The sequence below is a fragment of the Bufo bufo genome, chromosome 3 (genome assembly GCF_905171765.1).
Source record: "Bufo bufo chromosome 3, aBufBuf1.1, whole genome shotgun sequence".
Taxonomy (NCBI): Eukaryota; Metazoa; Chordata; class Amphibia; order Anura; family Bufonidae; genus Bufo; species Bufo bufo.
In genome coordinates, this window is record NC_053391.1 from 416,354,458 (window position 1) to 416,382,360 (window position 27,903).

At 44.5% G+C, this 27,903-nt stretch overlaps 1 protein-coding gene across 2 annotated transcripts in view; it reads left to right on the forward strand.

Annotated features, from left to right (window-relative positions):
* Window positions 1-27,903, forward strand: part of CBLB (Cbl proto-oncogene B) — a 155,971-nt gene that overhangs the window by 23,358 nt on the left and 104,710 nt on the right. For both annotated transcript variants that reach the window (XM_040424917.1, XM_040424918.1), the window contains exon 2: window positions 26,653-26,903. In XM_040424917.1, coding sequence (XP_040280851.1) covers window positions 26,653-26,903 — 251 coding nt within the window. The remainder of the gene's footprint in view (window positions 1-26,652; window positions 26,904-27,903) is intronic.

The window sequence follows — 27,903 nt, forward strand, 5'->3', positions numbered from 1 at the left end:
CTAGAGGCTCATTAGCATATAATAAAAGTGCATTTTTTACAAAAACGGCTGCAGGGACTAACGTTAGAAACATACTGTTATGTAGTGCTGACATTGGCGCATCGCTATATCAGTCAGCTACATAACAGTATTTCTGGTGGTAGAAACCCTTTAATCTTAAGCTGGAAACCATAGACAATATAGTCAAGGCTTGTGTAGTTCTACATAACTATCTTTTATCAGAGGAACCACTGCGCCTGGACCCATAAGAGGTTCATTGCACACTCACATTTTGCATCCTGGTGTCATATAGGTCGACCCTTGCCGTCGCCCGAATGAGGGACAGATTTGCCGATTACTTTGTTTGAGAAGCGAGCAGAGTGAGTTGGCAGGATAATGTTTTGTAATTGTGTTTAATGTTTTCTCTAATATTAAATTTTTATTTAAAAAAAGGCGTTTCTTCTTATTTTTATAATCAGCCAACAAGAATGGTTATGCTACACTAGTGATATATTATATTTTATTTTACGACCTCTCAAAATCTGTGTTGTTATGCAAAATTTTTTTGTTAAATGGGTTATCCGTGTTCAGAGCTGAACACTGACATATCTGTATTTTGAACCCAATTACAACACTGAATCTTGCAGGGCATTGGAATTTTCTGGAGATTTTTTTATGTACTGGGTTCTCCATAGTGCTGTCAGGCGTAGGCCTGCGTCCATCAGTGAGTCCCGTGGCATCACCAGCACTATTGGGCCAGCTGTTGCCATGACATTGCTAAAGCCTGGCCATTACAGAATGTGACATAAACAAACACACTGGCGGAATCCTCCGCTTAGCAGTGTGCTATTGTCAGTCCTTGTTCTGCGTGATCCTGCGCAGGGCAAGGGAGAGCATTGGAGCTTGAACTGCTGAGTTCTTTAGCTGGGTGCAGGTCCGTCTTCGGCTCTGAACCCGGACAACACCTTTAAAAGCATCATGTCCCTTTCCTGTCACTTGTGGTAATGACGCTACTTTATGTGACAGCTTCATCTGTGCTAAAGAGCGAAAATTAAATTTTGCGCTCTATAGTAAATGAATTGTTGATGAGGCTGATTCACATGTACCGTGACTCCCACAAGGGTTCATGTGGATTTGCACAAGATTGACTGATGAACAAGCATTTGCTTGTTCATGTGCCAATCAGCCGGAATATGATCAATAAGGAGCTATAAGAAAGCCTGTTATTGATCGTGCAACATAAAAGATTCTGCAATCTTTGGCACTACAGGCATGTGGAAAATAAAACCTCCTAGAAACCTATTTTTTATTCTACAAGCGCTATAATAACGATCTCTACAAGGTTCCCATAATCCTCCCGACGGCTCCTACCGGATCTCCTGCTATTCAACATAGCTTTCACATTTTGTCTCTAATGAGAGAGCGTATGTTGAAAAGAGGGACCCGGTAGGCGACCAGGATTGTCCTGAACCGGTGCATGATGGACAGCAGGGCTGGGGTGGCAGCCGGTTCCGGGTCCGCTTCAAGAGCAGGTTTAGGCGCCCGAGTGCTGCTGGCAGTTTTGTGGAGGAAAAATAAAAAAAGGGCCTTGAATTACTGCATCCATGCTATGCCTACCTCTTACTGTAGGGGGCTGCATGAAACGGAGGGGCCAAACGCTCCTCTGTCTCAGACAGCCCCTTGCTGTCAGAGGTAGAGAACAATTGTCCCTCTGACCGTAGGAGGGCTGCATGAAACAGAGGGGCCAAACTCTCTGACAGCCACTTGCACTCAGAGGGAGAGGAAAGCAAAATCATTTTATATTTATTTAGAGAATTAAAAAAAAAAATACCTTCTAAGCGCCAGCGTCCGTTGTACTATACATATATGGCGGCCAGTGAATCTCTATAATCTCTCTTGAAGCGGCCCTGGATTGACCGCCACCGAGTCATAACCTTGTCAACTGTGATAAAATAAAAAAAACAACAAAAGATGTATATTAAAATATTAGCATGGTGTTAGGTTAACATTATACTATAAAAATACATATTGCTGTACTTACCACATTCTCTCTGAGCCGCCGCAGTGAGACCCCCCCCCCCCCCCAGCCAGTGAATAAGGACTCTCATATCTGCCTCCAGAGCCGTCGGATATGATGATGGTCGGCATGTTGGCAGTCGGTGTGGTCCTATAAAGCGGGACGCGCCTCCACCAGCTGGATAAGGAGTTCGTTGTCTGTGAGGGACAGCGAACTCCATATCTTCCCTGGTGGAGACTGTGGAACCCTGGAAGAAAAATGAAAAGAAAAATTAGAGAAAGTACAAAAAACAAATGCAAAGTAAAACTACGTATTCAATACTTCCACGTCCCCAACTGCTACGGGCTGTCCGGCGAACTCTGGAGGAGACTGGGGGATCCTGCCTGGCGGCTCTAGTTGAAGGTTCCTAAAACCATAAATAAAAAAAAAGGTTAAACCCAAAATTATTATATATTTTTTTAATACAGATTTAATATAAATATACTTACTTCCTGCCGGTCCTGATCCGTGTTATGTCCGCCTCCCCTTGGTGACGCGGAGTGCCTAGAAAAGCCCGCCAATGGTGATTGTGCTGCAGCGGGTGAGCTGGTAGATGAAGAAGACTAGTACAAAGATACATTCTGATTAATGCTATGAATCTTATTGTATTAGAAAATCCTATTGTTTGTGCTTACCGCGCCTTCTGGGTGGCCTTCTTGCAGGTGTTTCTGAGGCTTCAGACATCTGTAAGAGACATAATACAAAATGAAATAAACACGCTATATGAACATGTTAACACCAAAATCAAAACAGATATCACATATATAAAATATTTATTTGAATAACTTTTAAATACAACTTTTTGGTGCTTGGACACCGCAGATTGATTGATTTTATATTTTTGATTGGAGATGCTAAAAAAAAAAAATTATTCACATGAACTTGTTTTTGATTCCCCCACCTGCCATCTGCTGCCCCCAACGGTACCATCGGCCCCCCTCCCAGTGCCATCAACTCCCCCCATACCGTAATCCGCCCACATGCCAACAGCCCCCCCATTGCCATCTGCCCTCCCTCCAGTATCATCAACTCAACCCCCTGTGCCATAATCTGCCCACATGACTTGAGCCCCCAACATTGCCTCTTCCACCCCCCTGCCATCAGCCACACCTCTCTGCCATCTGTCCCCATTCAGTGCCATCTTTGCCCCCACCCAGTGCAATAATCTGCCCCCTATTCCATGACACACCAACAGTGCCTCTTTCCACCCCACCTTGCAATCAGCCCCACCTCTGTGCCATCTGCCCAAGCCCCCCCAGTGCAATAATCTGCCACCTATTACATAACCCCCAACAGTGCTTCTCCCCCCCCCCCCCACCATCAGCCACAACTATCTGTGCCCATTCCCCTCCCCCACAGTGCAATTATCTGCCCCCTATTCCATTATCTCATGACCCTGCACCAGTGGCTCCCCCCCACCTTGCCATCACCCCCACACCTCTGTGCCATCTGCCCAAGCACCCCCATCCCAGTGCCATAATCTGCCCCCATGCCAGCCATTAGATAGCTGATAGAAAGAGATACGGAAAGAAAGAGAGAGAGAACTTTCTATACATACCTGTTTGGTGTGTTGTTCGTGTGTTGGGGGAGGGAACATTTATAGAGCATACTCAGATGATTAAAATGAATTGAAACGGATCCGCCTCAGACGGAGACATTACAGACGGATCCGTCCCCATTGACTTCAATTGTGTGTCAGGACGGATCCGTTTTCTATTGTGCAAGATTGTGTCATAGAAAACGGATCCATCCCCATTGACTTACATTGTGTGTCAGGATGGATCCGTTTGTCTCTGTTTTGTCAAGCGGACCCCAAAACGCTGCAGACAGCGTCTTGGTGTCCGCCCCCAGAGCGGAATGGAGACTGATCGGAGGCAAACTGATGCATTCTGAGTGGATCCTTTTCCATTCAGAATGCATTAGGGCAAAACTGATCCGTTTTGGACCGCTTGTGAGAGCTCTGAACGGATCTCAGAAACGGAAAGCTAAAACGCCAGTGTGAAAGTAGCCTTACATGATAACTGACCCTCTTCCTGTTTAGAGAGATGCTTTACAGCAGCTACATGAGCATTACACACTATAGTTTGGACAGGACATGCTCTGTGACCTGCGCAGAGCTCATTGTACAGTAGATAAGTGATTGTGAACTATTGTGAATGCGGATCCTGTTATCTATACAGAGGTGATATCTGTCATTGTAATCTTGCTTGTGATGATAATGACATCGCTGCAGATATGTGATCTGTACAGAACAGTAAGTGTTGCCTATTAGGCTTAATGGCCAGTGCAAAAACTGGAAAAAAAAGTTTTTAAAAAAAGCCACCAAAAAGCGTTTAAAAAAGATGTTTAATATATGTCACCAGGTCTGCATGTACCATATGAGGAACTACTTAGGAATAGCTTCATGCTGGTTTTGTACAGGCTATAGCCAGCACCACTGCAACCCCCATTATCCACCGAAGAAGAGAGAAGGTGAAGTTGTGGCTCAGGATGTACCGTTAGTTTAGGTAGAGCGCCTGGTTTAGATTTCTGAGCTATGTTTTCAGGCCCTTACAAGTACTAGTGGAGGCGTTTCTTGGTTTGTCTTACTGCTGCTGTGTGGAATCTGGAGATACTTTGTCGCACTTCGTGTCTTGCTGTTCTCCTGGGTTTACATAGCAGCCTAACACCTCTGGTGGTGGCTTCTCTCCCTTGTGAACAAAGGATTGGTCATTTCAAGCCGCCTTACATCTGCCATTGGACACAGTAGATGGGTCCATGCTTTCATCTGTGGCCACCATTATACACTGCTCAAAAAAATAAAGGGAACACAAAAATAACACATCCTAGATCTGAATTAATTAAATATTCTTCTGAAATACTTTTCTTTACATAGTTGAATGTGCTGACAACAAAATCACACAAAAATTAAAAAAGGGAAATCAAATTTTTCAACCCATGGAGGTCTGGATTTGGAGTCACACTCAAAATTAAAGTGGAAAAACACACTACAGGCTGATCCAACTTTGATGTAATGTCCTTAAAACAAGTCAAAATGAGGCTCAGTAGTGTGTGTGGCCTCCACGTGCCTGTATGACCTCCCTACAACGCCTGTGCATGCTCCTGATGAGGTGGCGGACGGTCTTCTGAGGGATCTCCTCCCAGACCTGGACTAAAGCATCTGCCAACTCCTGGACAGTCTGTGGAGCAATGGGACGTTGGTGGATAGAGCGAGACATGATGTCCCAGATGTGCTCAATTGGATTCAGGTCTGGGGAACGGGTGGACCAGTCCATAGCATCAATGCCTTCGTCTTGCAGGAACTGCTGACACACTCCAGCCACATGAGGTCTAGCATTGTCTTGCATTAGGAGGAACCCAGGGCCAACCGCACCAGCATATGGTCTCACAAGGGGTCTGAGGATCTCATCTCTGTACCTAATGGCAGTCATGCTACCTCTGGCGAGCACATGGAGGGCTGTGCGGCCCTCCAAAGAAATGCCACCCCACACTATTACTGACCCAATGCCAAATCGGTCATGCTGGAGGATGTTGCAGGCAGCAGAACGTTCTCCACGGCGTCTCCAGACTCTGTCACGTCTGTCACATGTGCTCAGTGTGAACCTGCTTTCATCTGTGAAGAGCACAGGGCGCCAGTGGCAAATTTGCCAATCTTGGTGTTCTCTGGCAAATGCCAAACGTCCTGCACGGTGTTGGGCTGTAAGCACAACCCCCACCTGTGGATGTCGGGCCCTCATAGAGTCTGTTTCTGACCGTTTGAGCAGACATATGCACATTTGTGGCCTGCTGGAGGTCATTTTGCAGGGCTCTGGCAGTGCTCCTCCTGTTCCTCCTTGCACAAAGGCGGAGGTAGCGGTCCTGCTGCTGGGTTGTTGCCCTCCTACGGCCTCCTCCACGTCTCCTGATGTACTGGCCTGTCTCCTGGTAGCGCCTCCATGCTCTGGACACTACGCTGACAGACACAGCAAACCTTCTTGCCACAGCTCGCATTGATGTGCCACCCTGGATAAGCTGCACTACCTTGTGTGGGTTGTAGACTCCGTCTCATACTACCACTAGAGTGAAAGCACTGCCAGCATTCAAAAGTGACCAAAACATCAGCCAGGAAGCATAGGAACTTAGAAGTGGTCTGTAATCACCACCTGCAGAACCACTCCTTTATTGGGGGTGTCTTGCTAATTGCGTATAATTTCCACCTGTTGTCTATCCCATTTGCACAACAGCATGTGAAATTGATTGTCACTCAGTGTTGCTTCCTAAGTGGACAGTTTGATTTCACAGAAGTGTGATTGACTTGGAGTTACATTGTGTTGTTTAAGTGTTCCCTTTATTTTTTTGAGCAGTGCATTTGAAGAAATGTTACCTTTTTGGTTTGTATTGGGTTCTCAGGATAGGTCATCAATATCTGATCAGTGGGGGTCCAACTCCCGGGATCCTCGTCAATCAGCTGCAGTGTTTCTGAGTGCTGCGGCCTCTTCCTAAGCCAGTGACATCACGTTCCTTGGTCACATAGACTATGTGCAGCTCAGTCCCTTTCAAGTGAATTGGCCTGGGCTGCAGTACCAAGCGTGCGCAGCCACTATACAGTGTACAGCGCTGTGCTAGATATGTTGTAAGCAGGTCACAGAATCATCCCTTTTACAATTTTTTTTAACTTAAAGGTCCCTGTTACATGGGACGATATTGCAGCACATTGTCGGGAGGGAAGCTTTCCTTTGCGACAATCTGCTGATCTCTGGTGGAAGAAACTGCGGCATTTACATGCACTGATCTCTTTCACAGTATGGAGAGGAGCGATCACTAAGACCATCGCTCTTCCCCATACTGACTCTCTGTTTCCCGGCAGCAGATCTGGTTTACACACCACAATCTGCCACGGGAAATGATTACCCGATGAACGAGCGTTTCGCTTGTTCCTCGGGTAATTGGCGGTACATTTACACCTCCAGATCATCACTGACGAGCATTCCTATGAACGCTCGTTAGCGATGATCTATGCGATTCTCAACCCATGTAAAGGGCCTGTCAAGTCTCAAACAAAAGAGCTTGTTAACAAAGGGCAAATGAAGGCGCTGTGCAATTAGGTTTTCTTTTTCTAATTTGTGTTTGAATCACAGAAGTGACCTTATGTTCTGCGGTTAAAGCGGAGACCTTTATAAAAGATGGATGATGAAAAAGCCCAGAGTCTATTTAGGCGGGACAGTATTTTAGTGGGTTGCAGGTTAGGCTACTTTCATACTAGCGTTTTTTGGGGATCCGTCATGGATCTGCAAAAACGCTTCCGTTACCATAATACAACCACATGCATCCGTCATGAACGGATCCGGTTGTATTATGTCTATAGCCATGACGGATCAGTCATGAACACCATTGAGGAGTCCTCCCCTGCGTAACGGAATTCGGACGGATCAATTTTGCAGCCCATAGACTTCTATTATGACGTAATGAATAACGGAATGTCTCTAAAGGCATTCCATTATGCATTCCGTCATAGAATTGCGTTATGGTCCGTGTGAAAGGATTTCATAAGCGGAAATTCACTCATCTCTAGAAATGGGTAAAACAGATGCTAAATGTGCATAACTGATGCACAGGATCCGCCTTTTTTTTTTTCCTGTTCTTCTGATGGATCAGAAGAACGGAAAAATGAACGGAGATATAATCTCTCCCTAACAAACCCTGTGGGTGCTGCCACAAGTTGCGGCTGTGTTGTGTTGCTTTTTAAATGCTGCAAGAAAAAAAAAACACGAATGCACCAAGAAAATGCATGCGATTATTGCAACGGCATATCTGTATTTATGGCGCGTTTTCTTCCAGCAAAGGGAAAACGCACAGCAGACTTAAATTACATTAATGTAACTCCATTTTACAATTAATGTAATTAGTTTTGCTATGTGTGATTTGCTTTTTTTTTTTTTTTTTTCCCCCTTTGCTGGAAGAAAACGGACCATAACTGCAGGTACGTTGTTTCAAAAAAAGACCATGTGTCTTTTATTTTTTGGCGCATCTAAAATGCAGCACAGCCGTGACATGTGCCAGCACCCTTAGGCCTAGTTCACACGAACGTATGGCTTTTATAGTTTTTTGCGGTCCGTTTTTCACGGATCCGTTTTGGAGTTCCGTTGTGTTTCCGTTTCCTTTCTGTTTTTCCGTTCCATTTTTCCATATGCCATGTACAGTATACAGTAATTACATAGAAAAAATTGGGCTGGGCATAACCTTTTCAATAGATGGTTCAGCAAAAACGGAACAGATACGGCAGACATACGGATGCATTTCCGTATGTGTTGCGTTTTTTTTGTGGACCCATTGACTTGAATGGAGCCACGGAACATGATTTGCGGGCAATAATAGGACATGTTCTATATTTCAACGGAACGGAAATACGGAAACGGAATGCTTACGGAACACATTCCGTTTTTAATACGGAACCATTGAAATGAATGATACCGTATACGGAACACAAAAAAACGGCCCGTACACTCGCAAAAAAAAAACATCGTGTGAACTAGGCCTTAATGGCTGATCTATGTGCTTATTAACAATGAACACTGAACGGCTGCACCGTGGCCATACCTATGAACTTAGGGGCATATTTATCACACTTACCTGGTTTTAGGCTAGTTTTACACTAGCGGCAAGGAACTCTGGGAGGCTGTTCCGGCGGGTGAACCGCCTGTCTGATCCGTGCTGCCGCTAGTGCACGCGTGCCCTGGACTACCGCTTCGGCCCCATTGACTATAATGGGGGCGGGCCAGAGTTCTGGCGGCAGCATGGCAAACATGCCGAGAGGCGGCTGGTATAAAACGATGACATGTCGTATAGTCAATGGGGCCGGAGCGGTAGTCCGGGGCACGCGTGCGCTAGCGGCAGCACGGATCCGACAGGCTGTTCACCCACCGGAACAGCCTGCCGGAGTTCCTTGCCGCTAGTGTGAAAGTAGCCGTAGGTGTGTATTTAATCGGCTGACGGTCTTTTACCTAGTATTAAGTCGCACAGCACTTCATGAATTAGACTAGGCGTATTATTATTAGTCTGACCTCTGGTGGTTCTTTTTCAGTTAGACAGGTTCATATTCACCCAGAAAAAATGCGCAAATGAGCTGTGAAAAGTCGCGTGTCTCCCAGAAAGTGTGACTTTTAATGCAAAAAAAAAAAGTGCACTTCACCACCCCAAACTGATGAAGAAAAGTACTCCAGCCCTGGAGTAGAAATTAGACTGTTTTAGCAACAAATTCAGGCGTAAAAAAGCAGCACCTACATAAATGGAAAGTGGAAAAAAGTTGAAAAAGTTAGAACATTATTAGCCTAAAAGTTCAAAATAGTCAACCGAAGGGCAAACGCCTCCAAAACAGCCCCATTTTCAGTAGTGAATGTGACTAAAAAAATGACTGTCTAAAACAGCATTTTTGTGCCTAAAAAGAGGCGCAGACCCTATAGTAAATGCGCCCTTTAGTGTACAAATATGTGCATCTCTGAAAGGGTTAAGAGCATGTTAAGCCGTTATTAGAGCCTGGATTGAGCATCTGGGAGTGATTTTTACAGACTGGTGAACACACGTGTTGAGCTCAGAATCCTAAGAACAGCCGCCCTTTTTTTTTTTTCCTCCTGACCTTTTGTTATGGCACATCCTGTTTACATTTACATAGAACACGGCGTACGGAAAAGCAAGAAAATGGTAAAATCCTCGTAATAGAGTGAAAAAAACTCATTTTATTGTACAGTATACAAACCTGAGATGTGATTTGCATTGGCCTCACTTCACATCTCATTTTTTCTTTTTTTTCATAACGTGGGCGTAAAAGCCAACATAAAAACAAAAAAATTGGCTCATGTATTTTGTTTACCTCACGTATACGTTGTGTAGATTTTGATACATTTTCATCCATTAATTTAAAAACCTAAAATTTTTGTCGCATGATCACGTTTATGCTCCGTATATGATCAAACGTATACATTTGGCAGATGTAACCTTTACACTATCCATGCGTCACCCATTGACTTCAGTACAAAAGTGTATTTGTTAGATATACATCTTTGAAAAGCATAGTAGACTACACTTGGAGAATGGATTGTAATAAAATAAAAAAAAAGCCCTATTTTGTGACAAAATTCTGGAGTGCAAGGCTCGATAAACCCCCCCCCCCCCTTATTTGTGATGCTGACAAAGGTGCACTCCTTTTGCCACTGGTTGAGCGTAAATTTACATGAAGTATATAGAAACTACTTCCTAAGGGCTCTTGCACACGACTGTATGTATTTTGCGGTCCGCGAAACACCGATCCGCAAAAAATACGCATGACGTCCGTGTGCATTCCGTATTTTGTGGAACGGAACAGCTGGCCCCTAATGCAACAGTACTGTCCATGTTCTATTTTTTTGCGGAACGGACATACAGAAACGGAATGCACATGGAGTAATTATTTTTATTTTTTTGCCCCTTTGAAATGAATTGTTCCGCACACGGTCCGCAAAAAACCCCCGGAACGGACAGGTAAAGAAAATACGTTCGTGTGCATGAGCCCTAAGGGACTCTTTTCTCACACGCATTTTGTGTGGCGTTTTATGATAGTTTGCTGCCGTTTTTGTCATTGGGGTCCGTCGGGTCATATCGTCAATCCAGCGCTTCCGTTCTAGACTTCTATATAAATATATTGTACATTATTCCCCTTGTACCTGTACAAAGTTTAACAAGTTTTGTGATAATGTGCAACGTCCACGATTAGGTGAAACTCGTCACCATTAGAGGGGTTGTCCGGGCTACAGATATTGATGACTTCTCCTCAGGACAGGCCATGAGGTGGTCCGATCAGCTGTTTGAAGAGGCGGCGGCGCTCGTGAGTGCTGCTGTATGTCCTCTCTAATGTTTACCCGCACTCTGCTCTGGTTACGGTCTAGAAGAGGACTCGGCACTTGCACAAACAGCTGATTGGCAGGGGTGCTGGGGGGTGGCGGGGGGCACCCCTGCTGGTTTGATATTGATGACAGGGGAGGATAGGCAATCAATATCTATAGCCCGTGCAATCCCTTTAATATCTGTATCACACAATGAATGGTACTGGTTCAGCCGCTGATTGTATGCCAGTCTTACATGGCGAGCGCTGCTCTTCCAGAAAATATGCTGGAAAATAAATTGCGAACGAGCATCCTATATAGGTGCAAAAGTTTTTTTTTTTTTCCTACTTGAATGAATTGAGATCTGGAATGTAAAGATCTCAGCCTTGGGATGAATTACAGGGTCGCTGTCCCATCTTAATGTGCATGCAGAATGGCTGCGGTTCAGCGTGTCTGCTCAGAAGCTTAAATTGCTTGCACAGTACATGTTCTGACAAACAGCAAAATGTTTACTCGAGACAGATGAAAAGCCCCCGAGCCCCCATGAGAATGTGGCAGCTACAAGAGCAGGAGCGTCCCTATGCACTCGGCGCATGTAATCGCGTTACTGTTATCTGTGCCGACAAACCGGACACCCGTTACAGGCTGTTTATCTGGGATAAACACACGAGCACGGGCTGGAGCTTGGAAAGTGACCTGCTGGATTATTCCGACACATCAAGCAGAATTCTGCCTTTCTGTCATCGGTGACCGCGGGATGCTTCTGTTGTAAGATTAGACATGGCCAATGCTGCGGCCAGAAACCCCCAGAAGAAATTTGCTGAGATGATGATTTAGGGTCTTGCCGTACGGGCAGATTTTCCATTGCAGATTTGCCAAGGATTTCGCCCCTTGCATAAGGTGAAATCCACGGTGGATGTCTACATATGAATTGACATGCTGTGGATTTAAGACCTGCATAGAAGATCAAATTACAGAGTGGATGGGGGATTTTAAAATCCACTTTGCTGGTATACGAGATTTGTGGGTTAGGAGCCGATTGTGGACGTGTGACCTGGTCCCATCGACCTTTCACTGGTCCTAACATTGCAATATTATTACCTGGCATGCTAGGACATTGCTAGTAGATGTCAGGGCGCCTTTTCTTTTTCTTGGCTGCTCCGTTCCCCCGCTGAGCCCTCCGTTCACTTTTGCCGCCCTATATGATAATTATCAGCAACGGTACAAGAAGGAGGAGACGGACGGGTTTTTCAAAGGGCGTCTTCTTCTCCCTGCCCAATCGCAGCAGAGAGCGTCGTAGCCAGGGAGAAGGTGAGCTTTTTTTCCCGCAGGCCAGTGACGTCACAACTATGTCACATGGGTGCAGCTCGGCCCCATTGAAGTGAATGGGGCTGAGCTGCGCCCAGGCTAGTGAAATAGTCGTGACGTCACTGGCCTGCGGGAATCAGCGAGTGCTGCTGCGTTCTCAGACAGCTGATTGATGGTCCCGGGTGTCGGACCACCGCTGATCAGATGCTGATGAGCTCTCCATAAACAGTAAGAAAAACGTAAAGAACCCCTTTAATGCTCTCACTGACGTATGTGATACATAAAGGGAGGAATTTATCAGGAGGGGGAAATTTGTAGTCAGTTTTTCTTGAGTCTGCATTGAAGTGCTTTATGCCACATTTATTAAATGTCTCATGTTACTTGATAATTTTGTCTTCTCCTTAAACCTAACACTTTTGTGTAGAGAAGCTACTCCAGTTTTCCTACTTCACCCTCCTCTTGGAGTCGGATTGCCATCTTTTTGCGACTTTTAAAAAAAGTCTCAATGATAAATCTGGAGTGAAACTCATTAACATAGCTCACCACACCCACATTACAAAACTGGAGTGACTGGTGTAAAAGTGCAAAAAGTCGCAAAAGCCCTATTTTTGTGACTTTTTGATGCCAAAATTCTGGAGTGAAGGTATGATAACTCATGGCCCAAGACTTTAAATGCTGCCACGGCTGGAATGTTGAAGTCTTTCTTCCCTGGCTGGTCATGTGCGTGTAACAGAGAGGGGAAGTTACTAGTGAGATGAGGAACAAAGATCGCAGCCTGTTACGGCATGTTCACATGCACTGGAAAATATCTGCCGTGAATTCTGTGGGGAATCGACATGTTTATGTATGGATTTTGCCATGGATCTCACTGCAGGGTAAAAGGGTAAAATCTGCAGTGAAAATCTATAAAAATACAGGTCGTGAGTGCAAACTCGTAATGAATGGAGAAAGCACCCTAATGCAGCTTTCTTCTCAGCTTTACTGTGGAGACTGGGAGAGAGTCAACAGAGGGCATGGGATTTAAAGGGAACCTGTCACCTCAAAAAACAATGTTTTAAGCGCCATCAGCACTATCTTGCCGGTTAACTTGAAGTCAAGGGGGCAGCGGCTTCCTTCTTTCAAGTCAAGGTAAGCACGCCCCCTAACATCCCCTCTTTTGTTTGATTGACAGCCTGCAGTGCGGCTGGGATCACATAAGTCTCGCGCATGCGCGGTGCTCTCCTTGGTAAGACGCGATGCTATCTCCAGCTGCCGCTGTTAGCCGGGTTTCAGCGGCACACTGCGCATGCGCAAGACTTTTATGCGTTTTTAAGGTGACAGGTTCCCTTTAATGACTGCTGCTGCTATCCTGGGGCTCCAGCAGTACATCAGACCAAACACATAGAGTAGATATGGCTCTGGATGCCTCTCCCCTGGTACTCTCTGGTCCCTCCACTTTCTAAAGACTCTAGGGCTACCTGCACATTGGTGTGGGTGAACATAAGATCCGCTGCATTTCTGCCGCGTATCCGCAACGTCTAACAACGGTTTTTGGTGCGGATTTGATGCGGTTTTGCTGCAGATCTCACCCATCCATTGAAAAGGGTGGAATCTGCAGCTAAAACCACTAACCTAATTGATATGCTATTAAATTTGAAAACCGCAATGCAGGTCAATTTCCACACAGAAAAAAACTTGCAAAGTGTACATGAGATTTGTGTAACCTCACTGGTACTGTAATACGCTGCGGTTTTCTGCAAAGTGTGCAGGTGGCCTAATGGACTCCCACTCTGATGCTGTGTCTACAGGTGAAACTCGAAAAATTATTTATTTCAGTAATGCAACTTAAAAGGTGAAACTAACATATGAGATAGACTCATTACATGCAAAGCGAGATATTTCAAGCCTTTTTTTGTTATAATTTGGATGATTATGGCTTACAGCTTATGAAACCCCAAAGTCACAATTTTGAGGTACCCTTTGCTCAGGGGGTATGGATTAGGCTACTTTCACACTAGCGTTCGGGGCTCCGCTTGTGAGTTCCGTTTGAAGGCTCTCACAAGCGGCCCCGAACGTATCCGTCCAGCCCTAATGCATTCTGAGTGGATGCGGATCCGCTCAGAATGCATCAGTCTGGCTCCGTTTGTCCTCCGCTCCGCTCAGCAGGCGGACCCCTGAACGCAGCTTGCAGCGTTCGGGTGTCCGCCTGGCCGTGCGGAGGCAAACGGATCCGTCCAGACTTACAATGTAAGTCAATGGGGACGGATCCGTTTGAAGTTGACACAGTATGGCTCAATTTTCAAACGGATCCGTCTCCCATTGACTTTCAATGTAAAGTCAAAACGGATCCGTTTGCATTATCATGGTAATGCAAACGGATCCGTTCTGAACGGATCTAAGCGTTTGCATTATAGGTGCGGATCCGTCTGGGCACATACCAGACGGATCCGACCTAAACGCAGGTGTGAAAGTAGCCTTAATTAGCTGACTAGAGGGTGACACTTTGAGCCTAGAATATTGAACCTTTTCACAAAATTCTAATTTTAAGCTGCATTAATGCAATTCCTTTTAATTTGCATTACTGAAATAAATGGACTTTTGCACAATATTCTAATTTTTCACCTGTGTGCTAACCATACAGAACGGAGGTGTGTCTGTAATATGGCTCATTTTGAAACCCCGAAAAATAATCTCTAAAATAAAAAGATGTATTCTCTAGACTTGCATCCAATACTGAAACTATGACACATAGACTTTACTTTAAACGTGCAATACTTAGTACCTCTGTATTGTAGACGCCTACCCAGCTGTCATTTGAGAAGCGCCTTGACCCCTTAAAGACCGGGTCTATTTCCATTTTTACATTTTTCCTCCTCACGTTCCAATAGCCAGAACTTTTTTTTTTCTTTCCGTTTACATAGTTATGAGGGCTTACTTTTTGCAGAACAAGAGGCATTTTTAATGCCACCATTTAATTTACCATGTCTTGTATTAGAAAACGGGCAAAATTGAAAAGAAAACAGAATTCTGGCAAGGTTTTTAGGGTTTTGACATCAAAGCATTCACAATGTTCTAAAAATGACCTGAAGTCCTTATTCTGCGGCTAAACACAAATGCGGCAATACCAAACTTGAATTTTTTTGTTTTTGTTTACTACTTTAAAAAAAAAACTTTGGAAAAATCAAAATTTTCTTTGCATCACCATATTCTGACAACCATAACATTTTAGATTTCGGTCTACAGAGCTGTATGAGGGCTTGTTTTTTGCATAACAAACTGTCGTTTTTATTGGTACCATTTTTGTAGCATGTAAGACTTCTCGTTCACCATTTATTCTGTTTTTTTTGGGGGGGACAAGATGACAAAAAAAAATGGCAAATCGCATAGTTTTCATTTTGTCTTCCCTTACGGCGTTCACCGCACAGGCATTTTTACAAATATTTTAAAGGGATCTCACAAACGGAAACCAAGACGCCAGTGTGAAAGTAGCCTAATCTAAAGCCCTCAGCCTACCTCCGTAGCAGAGTCATACTTACTTTCTCCCCGCTGCTCTAGTCTTCCGCACTGGCTCCCACATGTTCATGTTCTGGTCCCTGGACTGTTTACATACGACACTGCATGGGTCACATCACCACTGAAGCCAGTTATTGGCTGCAGCGGAGCATGTGACCATGCGCCAGGTGTAAACAGTCCGGGGACTGGAAAATGGACATGCGGAAGCCCGGAGTGGTAAGAAGCATATAATGAATCTTCTATTTACGGAGGTAGACTGCGGGCATTAGAACCCCTTTAAGTGCAACAATGGTGGGCCAAGCCTCTCTGTGCACCCTTGCTCCTACCAGCCCCTCATCTTTTTGAATCACAGGGCCTGGTGAGATAACCTTCTTGTCTGGTGCAATTATGGTATTGCGCTATAATTTACAGCTTTTTTCTACGCCACAGAAGTGGCATGAAACACTTGGTGAAAGCGCCAATCAGACATATTGTGAGCATACCCTTATGATTTACTTTTGACATTTGATGTGTGTGGGAGTTTTTTTAAATTTTTTTTTTTTTTAATTCTTACTTCACATTTAATGAATACTTACAGAATATCTAAACTGATAGAATGACTAGAAATGTGAAGTACAAGATTCAGTCTCATCTTTCTTTATTCGACGGAGTGATCTTTATTGAATTGCAATCATACCCTAAGTGGCAGTTGGTGCTTCAGTTAAAGGGGTTTTCTGGAATTTTGATACTGATGACCTATTCTCTGGATAGATCACCAGTATCTGATCGGTGGGGGTTCATTGAGCGCCACAGCGCTGTACGTTTTATAGTGGCTGTGCTTGGTATTGCCCTCAGCCCTATTCACTTCAGTGGAGCTGAGCGCAATACCAAGCACAGCCACTATACTGTGTACGGCGCTGTGCTTGGTGAACAAGGAGAAGGCCGCGGCGCTCACTCAGTGTCGGTGCCTTCTAAACAGCTGATCGGTGGGGGTCCCGGGTGTCGGCCCCCCACCGTTCAGATACTGATGGCCTATTCTGAGGATAGGTCATCAGTATAAAAATCCCAGAAAATCCTTTTTATAATATGCACCTTTTTATGAATGGCAAAATTATAAAACAAACTGTTATTTTCACAAATTAAATGTGCCATCTGCTATGTAAATGAGACATCAAAGGGAGTCTGTCACCTCCATATGGCTATATACAGTGCTTACATGGCTCTGTAGCACACCAAAGTTTAATTCATATGCAAATGAGCTCTCGCAAGTGCCCAGGGGAGGAGTTCAGTGTGTAGGTGCCCAGGCTGCTCTGCCTTCTTTTCACTTTACTCCTCCCCAGTCTCTTCCTTTGCCCTATCGATGAGGCAAGAGACTTGGAGGGCGGGCAAAGGCAGAGACTGGGGAGGAGTAAAGTGAAAAGAAGGCAGAGCAGCCTGGGCACCTGCACACTGAACTCCTCCCCTGGGCACTTGCGAGAGCTCATTTGCATATGAATTAAACTTTGTTTTTCCTGCTTGTGCAAGTCTAAAGAAAAGAACAAAAGGTACCATTACCGTTGAAATCGCCGCCTTCCTCACCTCAGCCCCGCCTCCGCAATCGTCCGTTCCCTCAGGTTATAGGCCTAAAATGTCATGACAGAATCCCTTTAATGGTGCATTCACATGGAAGTATTCCGGTGTGAAAACGCCAACCACTTGAACAGCCTGCGGAAGTAGTCACGTGTTGTGCTTTAGTAAGGTTGTCAGTAAGTAAGAGTTAGCCAAGGATGTGGGCATATTCAGTTTTGGGTTTTATTGCGGGTTTTCTGGGCAAAGTCATCAATGTGGTGAGCGCCATGGCATCCTTGCAGCTTTCTAAGCACAGTGCTGTCCATTGGATAGTGGTTATGCTTGGTATTGCAAGTTGGCCCCATTCACGTGAATGGGATTGAGCTACACCTAGGTCATCTGACTGATAAACTAGCCTAGAAATAGGTCGCAGGGCTCCTGAAGATCAATGGTCCTCAATATCAGAAGTTTGGAAATGGGTGGGGAGGAATGGGGCGCAAAAAATATTCATATTCTCGTATTTTAGTCTTCTATACATACCTGAGCATCTTTTTCTGAACCTGTGAATATTGATGTGTGTACTTTATTTCACTGCACACATTTAATTCCCCCCCCCATTCTAGGTAACTTTTGTCTGAATGACAGAATTATAACTCTTTTGTACAGAACATTTCATTTCCCTAAATGATGTGCCATTTTACTAGTACCCCGGCAGTGCGAATGATCTTTTGTCAGCGTACAGCAATGATCAGGAGACCACAAAGCAAGGAATTGCTTGCTGTGGAGTATGATTCATATGGCATCTATACAAATTCCCACATTAAGTAGTAAAGATAGGCCTAAAAATCTTTATATCCCTCTTGCCATTGTTTTTCTTAGCTTTTGGCTCAGGGCAAAGGAGAGCATCGGATCATGGAATGCCCCGATTCTCATATGGGAGAAAATGTGGATCTGTCTGGGTTCAGAGCTGCCCTTTAAGGCATTTCCCCATGAATAACCTAGATCATCTACCCTTGACAGATCTATGTCGGTGTCCCCTCTAAGGCCACCTGCACACGTTGCGGAATAAGTGCGGTTTTTCTGAGTAGATTCCTATGTGGAAAAACTGCAGCGTATTACAGTACCAGCAAAGTGTATGAGATTAGACAAATCTCATGTACACTTTGTGGATTATCTTTTTTTGTGTGCGGAAATTGACCTGCGTTGCGGATTTCCAAATCTGTAGCATGTCAATTATGTTTGTTATTTTAGTGGCAGACTTCACCCTTTTAAATGGAAGGGCGAGATCTGTGGCAAAACCGCATCAAATCTGCACCTAAAACCGCAGATAGAAATTGCAAATTTGGGCGGATCCTACATTCAGGTGGCCTGCTATACGTAGTCGGCCACTAATAGGATTACATGTGTAGAGCGGAGGCTCTAGAACAGGGGTCAGCAACCCCTTTGTAAAAGTCCAATTGTCATGCACAGTCGCACACCTGTAGAAGGGAATGGAGCATGCTGGGAGTAGCCGGAGGGTGTGGACCGCTGCTTTAGGGTATGGTGTAGCTCCCTGTGTTTTCTGTTCTACAGGTGAGTGCACCCCTCCCAGTAGAAAGTGTGTGAAGCTTTTTAGGTTCCTCGTGCCATGGCAGTCATGTCCAGAGGTTTTGAGATTTATTTGATGTTTTATTTTATGTCCTCATTGCTCCTTTGTTGTTTACACAGTACACCCACTTATACTGTGAGTCATGTGAAGGGCTCTCAAAGAATAGCTGTATATTCTATCACTTTTATTGATGACTTCTTGATATAGAATTGCCATACACTTGATGTATGGGCTGCTATATGTTGCTCTGTGCCACTGGATAATAGGCATTGCGTATATACCTTAGGTGCACCCTTATTGTGGATTAAAGGGTTTCTGTCACCCCATTAAACCGTTTTTTTTTTTTTTTCTTTACTAATAATCCCTATAGTGCGATCTCATGATACATAAGCAAATTAATCATTTTGGTTCAGTAGAATTTGCTAAAAATCGATTTTTAAAATATGCTAATTTTTTAACTGGTAGCAGCCGCATCCTCCGATGGTAATGACGCCCCCTCGGCATGCTGATTGACAGGGCCAGGGAAGGGAATCGTTCTCTGCTGGCGCTGTTAGAATTTGAAATCTCGCGCCTGCGCCATACCTGTCTTCAATCGGCGCAGGCGCACTGAGAGGCGGCCGCTCGCTCGACCGCTCCATCCTCAATGCGCCTGCGTCGATGACGTCATCAAGTACACCCGAAAGAGAAGACGCCGGCATCGCTGGAAGGTGGCGGAGAGTCTGTTGACGTCGCTGGATGCTCGAATCAGGTAAGTATGTACATAATAAGCATGCTGCCACAAAAACCACCAACGAAATGGGAATAAATAATTTTATAAAAATGACAGTTATTAACACTATACCACCAACTATTATTAATAATAAATCTCTTCCGGGTGTACTTCATGACGTCATCGACGCAGGCGCATTGAGGATGGAGCGGTCGAGCGAGCGGCCGCCTCTCAGTGCGCCTGCGCCGATTTGAAGACAGGTACAGCGCAGGCGCGAGATTTCAAATTCTAACAGCGCCAGCAGAGAACGATTCCTTTCCCTGACCCTGTCAATCAGCATGCCGAGGGGGCGTCATTTCCATCGGAGGATGCGGCTGCTACCAGCAAGTAGCCGCCCTACTTGCTGGTAGCAAGGTAATTAGCATATTTTAAAAATCGATTTTTAGCAAATTCTACTGAACCAAAATGATTAATTTGCTTATGTATCATGAGATCGCACTATAGGGAATATTAGTAAAGAAAAAAAAAAAAACGGTTTAATGGGGTGACAGAAACCCTTTAACTGTGGGAGTGCCTTACTAGATGATACTAGTATTCTTTATCGGGCATTGTGCAATGTCAGTATTTTACATCTTCAATTCAGGCTTTGTTCACATCACCGTTCAGGAGAACGGAAAGGACGGAGAAGGCACATAACGGAGCCCTTAGGATCCCATAGATTATAATGGGGTCCGTTATGTTTCCGGTTAGAAGATGATTTTGAAACGGACACAAATGTCCTGCATGCACAACTTTTTGTCTCCGCTCCAAAATCATCTTCTGAGCGGAAACATAACGGATCCCATTATAGTCTATAGGATCCTAAGGGCTCCGTTTTTGGCTCAATTATGTGCCTTCTCCGTCCTTTCAGTTCTCCTACTCCTGAACGGTAGTAGTATTGTGCAGCTATTAAAGGTATATTCACATCTCTCTTTCTAAAATCTGTCTCAGGAGATGTTGCACTATTTATTTCCAAATGTCGTTTTTTTGTACTTTTTTGCTATACTGTTGTGCCTATTGCAACTTACTAATAAAGGTATTGGAGGAGAACTAAATGTAACAATCTCTAGCTCAAATTGCGTTAAAAAAGTAGACTTGTCTTTTTTTGTAGACACAGAGAGAAAATGGGGCTTATTTTGGTACAGAAAATCCGCTGCATTAGTTACATGTAGATTTGCCTGCAGATTTCTCCCCTGCAATGTAATGGAAATCCTCTGCATAAATTGTCATACTGCAGAGTAAGCTTCGTGTGAATTCAGTTGGGGAAATTTTCCGCATCATGTGGGTGACATTTCAAAAAAAATATATATATCATCCACTTTGCTGCTTTTTACTCGATTTTGCACACATAAACTCAATGTATCAGCCACTTGTGGCCGTTCCCTTTAAGGGTCCATTCACACAACCGTATGTGTTTTGCAGATCTGCAAAACACGGACATCGGCAATGTGTGTTCCGCATTTTGCGGACCACACATCGCCGGCACTTTAATAGAAAATGCCTAATCTTGTCCGCAATTGCAGACAAGAATAGGACATGTTCTATTTTTTTTTTGGGAACGGAATTGCAGACCCGGAAGTGCGGATCTGCATTTCCGGATCCGGACAGCACATAGTGTGGCCCCATAAAAATGAATGGATCCGCAATACCGTTAAATTGCGGACATGTGAATGGAGCCTAAAGGGCATCTGTCAGCAGATTTGTACCGATGAAACCCTCTGACCTGTTACATGGGCACTTGGCAGCTGAAGGCATCTGTGTTGGTCCCATGGTCATGTGTGTCTGCATTACTGAGAAACATGGGGTTTTAATATATGTAAATGAGCCTCAAGGAGTAACAGGGGAGTTGTCGTTACACCTAGAGGCTCCGCTCTCTGCAACTGCCGTGGCCTCTCCACTTTGACTGGGTCAGGCAGTGTACTGTAAATGTGGTCATGTTTGGCCCTTTCAGAGGACGCGCAGAACCTCTTGGTGTAATGGCAACGCCCCCATTGCTCCTAGAGACTCATTTGCATATATTAAAACTTTTTCTCATCAAAGTGGACACACATGAACATGGGACCAACACAGATGCCTTCAGCTTCTAAGCGCCTGTGCAACAGGTCAGCCAGTTTCATAGGGACAAATCTGCTGACAGATGCCCTTTAAGCCATCTGAAATGGTGTAGTAGAGGACATTTCTGCATTTGTCTGCTGTATTAGTATGCATTTGCTGAACTACATACAAATCTGTGGCAGATTTCAAGCCCCAGAACTCTAATAATGTAACCTAGGATAGGAAATGAATGATTGTAGAGCATAAGCTATGCAAGTTGGGAAAAAATCCTCCTAATAAAATATTCCGTGAACGTTTCATGGCGGCTGATGCACAGGAGAGAGGTCTCCTGGAAACTTCAGGTTGTTCTTTTTTTATCTGCTAGGTTATGTAGCAAGTCAGTTGGTATTTGATCACCTCCATAAAATTTTTGTTAGCGATCATAGCCCCGTGTTAAAAGTCCCTTTAAGGGGTTGTCCTCACTTTACAAGTCATGGCCTATGCTGAGGACATTCTCATTGAAGTGAATGGGGGCAACACTGCAGTAACCAGCGCCATCCTCTGCCCAACAGACCGAGCCGTGTAGTTCTGTCTCTACTTTTTGGCGCAGGAGCTGCATGAGGCCATTAGCACACATTGCGGGATATGTGCGTTTTTTCCAGTGTGGATTCCCATGTGGAAAAACCGCAGCCTATTACAGAACCAGCAGAGTGTGTAAGGTTACACAAATCTCATGTACACTTTGCAGATTTTTTCTGTGTGGAAATTGACTTGCGTTGAGGATTTCTAAATCCGCAGCATGTCTATTATGTTTGCGGGTTTAGCTGCGGATTTCACCCTTTTCCAAAACCGCATCAAATCAGCACAAAAAACCATTGTTAGACATTAGGTATTTCGGTGCAGAAACGCACAGAAATCTGCACAGAAATTCATGCGGATCCTATGTGCGTTCTCTTGCACTCGTGTGCAAGTACTCTAACAGCTAAGGATTATTTCACACTGGCGTTTTGGCTTTCAGTTTGTGAGATCCGTTCAGGGCTCTCACAAGCGGTCCAAAACGGATCAGTGTTGCCCTAATGCATTCTGAATGGAAAAGGATCCGCTCAGAATGCGTCAGTTTGCCTCCGTTCAGTCTCCATTCCACTTTGGAGGCGGACACCAAAACTCTGCTTACAGTGTTTTGGTGTCCGTCTGACGAAACTGAACCAAACGGATCCGTCCTGGCACACAATGTAAGTCAATGGGGATGGATCAGTTTGACACAATCTGGCACAATAGAAAACGGATCCGTCCCCCATTGACTTTCAATGGTGTTCAAGACGGATCCGTCTTGGCTATGTTACAGATAATACAACCGAATCCGTTCTGAACAGATGCAGACGGTTGTATTATGTGGACGGATCCGTCTGTGCAGATCCATGACGGATCCGCACCAAACGCGAGTGTGAAAGTAGCCTTATTGTCGGGTGCAGGCTGTCTCACCCCTGCCGAATTAGATTAGTGATGCCTTATCTAAAGTATTGGACAACCTCTTAAAGTGCGTGTGTATAGGGGGGAGGGGGGCTTCGGCAGGACTGCACTTTTCATGGAAGAACTAGGGGACCATAGCCAGGTCACCTCATCTTTTATACAGTTGGTTGTCTAGAGAAAATATAGCCCTGTCTAATATCTAAAATGAAAATGAATAAATGAGAATGGGGAATTGAAAGAGCAGAAAGAAATGATATTTTTAGATCTTGGCATAGACTGAAGCTGTAGCTGAATGGAAAACTCCTAAGCGTTTGCTGGGTTAACTAGCCAGTGGGCGATTCCACGTATTTGCTTCATTTTCCATTCAGTCTATTATGTGTACTGTGCCCCGGCCTGCTGATCTATCACACTTTAGTTTATACTGTGTATTAAGCTAGAATACGTATGACATTGAGGAAGTAGCGCCACAGTTTCCATCACTTCTCGTTTTTCACTGGCCCCCATTGTCCGCTGCGGTTAATTCCCTTTTACATTGTAGTGTCCTATCTTTGTTGGGCTAATAAATGAGGAAGGTGCTCACAGGAGGTTGTCCTCTCAGATGGATGACTAGTCTTGGCTATATTTCACTGTTTATGACTACTTTGTGCAATCCGATTTCTTGCTCGCACTTCGCCCTTTTAAATGTGTATTTTTATTTGTTGTTTTTATTTATTTTTTATTTTTAAAGGGTTGTTACATGAAGACAGATATATGCACTATTAGGATCCCTGCTTGGGATCCTTCTGTCAGCCAGAAAGGAGAGCCGACCTGTACAAGCGGCGCCCCCTTGTATCCGGGCTATCTGTGGCTTCACATCTCCAGACTGGCTGGTTGCCAGTAGCGGTATCAGAGCAATGAGCGTATTGCCTTTTGGCGCTGTATTTTCAGAGGGGTTGTCTTTAATGAGGCAACCCCTTTCAAGGTCTTGTACTAGAATTAAGGCTACCTTCACACCAGCTTTTTTTACCGGATCCGTCATGGATCAGCAAAAACGCTGCCGTCATAATAATACAACCGTCTGCGTCGGTTATCAACGGATCCGGTTGTATTGACTCTAAAATAGCCAAGACTGATCAGTCTCTAAAACCATTGAAAGGCAATAGGGGACGGATCCGTTTTATTTTGTGTCAGAGAAAACTGATCCGTCCCCATTGACTTACATTGTGTGTCAGGACGGATCCGTCTTGCTCCGTTCCACATCGCGGACAGGAAAACGATGCTTGCAGCGTTATTCCATCCGCGATGGGAGCGCAACCAAATGGGATGGAATGCATTCCGGTGCATTCAGTGTCGTTCAGGTCCCATTCACCCCCCCCCCCCCCCCCCCCCCCACCAGCTATTGAGATTTTATGGCGGATCTCAATGGCAGAAAGGGAAAGCACAGATGTGATAGTAGCCTAAGAAGCAGCTGCAAGAAAAGATGCTGAAAAAAAATATTATCACCATGACCAGGGTTTTGGTATTTTTATGGTTCGATGGCTGGCATGAATGTAAAACCAATTGTTTACAAGGAGCACAGCTATCTCATAAACTCTCCTCAAGTTCCTAGAGTCTCCGATGATCTAGAATCAATTCTGTGGAACTTGAAGTGAGCCTCGGATTCAATGTGTTTTTTTTTAAGACTTCTTTTTTTTTTTTTTCACTGCGAATCCAACACAGGGCTTTGTATCCACATGAGGGCTCCACAGCAGCTTACGTATTCCACCGCTGTACTTTAATTTTCAATCCACATTCAAGCTCAGAGGATGGGCTGTCCTTCTCTGCAGGATACACCTAAGGGCTCGTTCACACGACCGTGCCGTCTTTTTGTGGTCCGCAAATTGAGGATGCGCAACACACAGATGCCGCCCGTGTGCCTTCCGCAATTTTTGGAACGGAACAGGAGGCCTATTATAGAAATGCCTATTCTTGTCCGCCAAACGGAATCAGAACAAAGCCTTCAGTGAAGCCAAGCATCTCTGGCCCGCCCCACCGGTTTCGCCTCTAAATCCACAGTCAACCCATTGGGAACCATCATATTCAGAAGATAGATGAGTTCATCTCCTCCCTTCCAGTCACATTTGTATTGAAAAATGCCCACGGCTTTCCGGCCCGTCAGATTCTGATTATGTATTTCCTTGGAGTGTGCAGACACACTGTTTCTTTTAGAGCTTATTTAAAGGTTTCTCACATGTTCCCCCAATCTTGTTTTTAGTTTTCTCCCTGTCCTCCCCACATATTGTTCCCAGCAGGGAACCCTCAGGTCTCTAAAGAAAAGATATGCCACGTGTGGGTACAAGTCCCTGTGTTGGATTCAGCCATTGCACTAAATGTGGAGAAGGCTCATCAGGTTGAAGGGAAGGACAACTGCCTCGCGCCGAGTTTACGGAGCTGATGAAATACACGAATGTAACCGCCGCAGCCTATCGCTGGCTTTGGCACTCATGTACACATATCGCCACTGAGGCCAGGGATTGACTGCAGTGGTGTAGAAGTATAGCGCCTCATCACACCAGGATAATAAAGGACCGGTGGGGACCAATCATATTCCACTTATCATTTTAAGAAGCCCTCTGGAAAATGAAAAATGCCAAATCATTGGTTGCCATGTGCTGCTGCTCCTTTTCCCCCCTGCACTACTTTTAATAGATCTCACATTTTCCTTTCTAACACGAGTGACGTCGGTTTTCTCTTCCGTTTTTCTTTCATATGTAAGAGAATGGCACAACTAAAAATAAAGTGGCAAAAGACATTTATTTCATAGATGGAAAAAAATATATCGCTCCATTCATGGCAGTTACAATTCTTTTTTACTTGTCATTTTTTCCAGAAAGGATGACAAATACCGGTAGGTGTGACCCAAAAACCTTACACATAACCAGAGGTGGACTAGGAACTTAGTGGCCCCAGAAAAAAACAAAATGTGGCCCCATGCTGTACATGGGTCCACACTGACAGAAGGCAGGGCAACATACCTTATTGCAGCAGAAAAATACTTCCCCAGCAGTACCAAATACCACAGTGCATCACAAAATAGCTCCCTGTGATGTCCCGTTCTGTCCTCCTACTCCTGCTCCCTCAGGATGGCAATACATTTGAATTCAGGGGTCAGGGGGGCATCTGCGGCCGCTGAGCAGGTCCATAAGTTCTTAACACTCCCAGGGTTAATGAACTCTGGGACCATCAGATCATTACTTACCTGGCTGGTGGTGTTGAATAGGGCTCAGGTGGCCCCCTGGGCATCAGCCCATTGGGAAGTTTCCCTGTAGGGTCTATGGCCAGTCCACCCCTACACATAACATTAGGATCTGTCCTTTTATTACCCTTTAAACAATCTCTGTGATAGCATGCACAATCTGCAGTACAGTGCAACCATTGACCCTGCCATATAGACCCTGAGATCTAGGCTCCGTGACCACCCTCATACATAATGTATATGAGCACTTTAACCCTTTGTTCTCACTTAACCAAACACATTTAGGCAAACACAATGGTGAATTGTATTGCATTATTTTATTGTCTTCTCTTCCTATCCAGTTACATGTAATTAATTGTTCGAAAGTCGAGTGTCTTTTATTTTTTTTAATTTTTTTTATAGGTAAGATTATGCCAAAGTCCAAAGCTTCAGCTGAAGAACAGCCCTCCTTACATACTTGATATTTTACCGGACACGTATCAACATTTGAGACTTATTCTGAGCAAGTACGATGACAACCAGAAACTTACGCAGCTCAGTGAAAATGAATATTTCAAAATCTATATTGACAGCCTAATGAAAAAATCAAAGAGGGCAATTAGACTCTTCAAGGAAGGAAAAGAGAGAATGTATGAGGAGCAATCACAGGAGAGGTAAGGCCTTTGCATTGCTACGGATGTCTCGCGGTGACTAGAGATGCTGGTTAGCTGATGTGTTGGAAAAGTTGTTCCAGCCTAGGCGTTATTTGTGGTGTCTTGTGTTTTTTTTTACTCGATGATGGGTAAAGCAGCACAGAAGACCCTGTGAAGCGGCATGATTGCACTTTCTTCTAGACTGCCATTCCTAGTACTAGCAGATCTGTAAGAAACCTGAAGGAAAATCTAAATCTTGCTGGCGTACAATGCACCAAAATTAGTAAGACATGTGCCGCAATTATTAAAAAAGGCACATCTGTGCACCAGAAAATGAAGTCTACGTCCGTAAGGAGCTGGCGTAGATTTCAGGTGTATTGTATGCCAGCTTTTTGTGTTGGGCTGTGAAGGTCTTGTCCATGCCATAGCCACTTTTATAAAAAGTGTCAAGAATGTTGGAAAAAGGTGAAGAATGGTACATTTTGGCTCAAAATGGGACTTTGTAACTTTTCCGTGTCATAAAACTGGCGACGCACAATGATGCAAGTTCAAGTGGTAAAACAATATATATACTAAACATAGAAAAAGCACAAAAATAGCTCCTCATCTCTTCCTTCCCTATGATTCTGCTTTATCTCCTGTAAGTTAAAGGGGTTGTCCGAGATAATGAAAATATAATCCACCCACTGGTTTCTTCAGCATCGTCCTCTGTGGCTTTGGTCCTGTACTAGAACTGTTCTTCTTGGTCTAGGGCTGAGGACAGTTATTGGCTGCAGCGGTCACATGTTGTATCCAGGCAGTTTGTAAACGGGCAATGACAGGAGAACAGCACAGGAGAAATGAGTGATTAGGGCATGTTTTTTATTTTGAACTTTGTAGGGGGTGTCTGAAATGTTTAGTTATCTCAGACAACCCCTTTTAAACTTCTGTGTCTTCCAGGAGCTCCACCATGTCCCCCTTAATCCTCCTCCAAGAGCCTCCTTGCTGTGTCCTGCTTGCAGTAGGGTAATGGCTGTTAAAG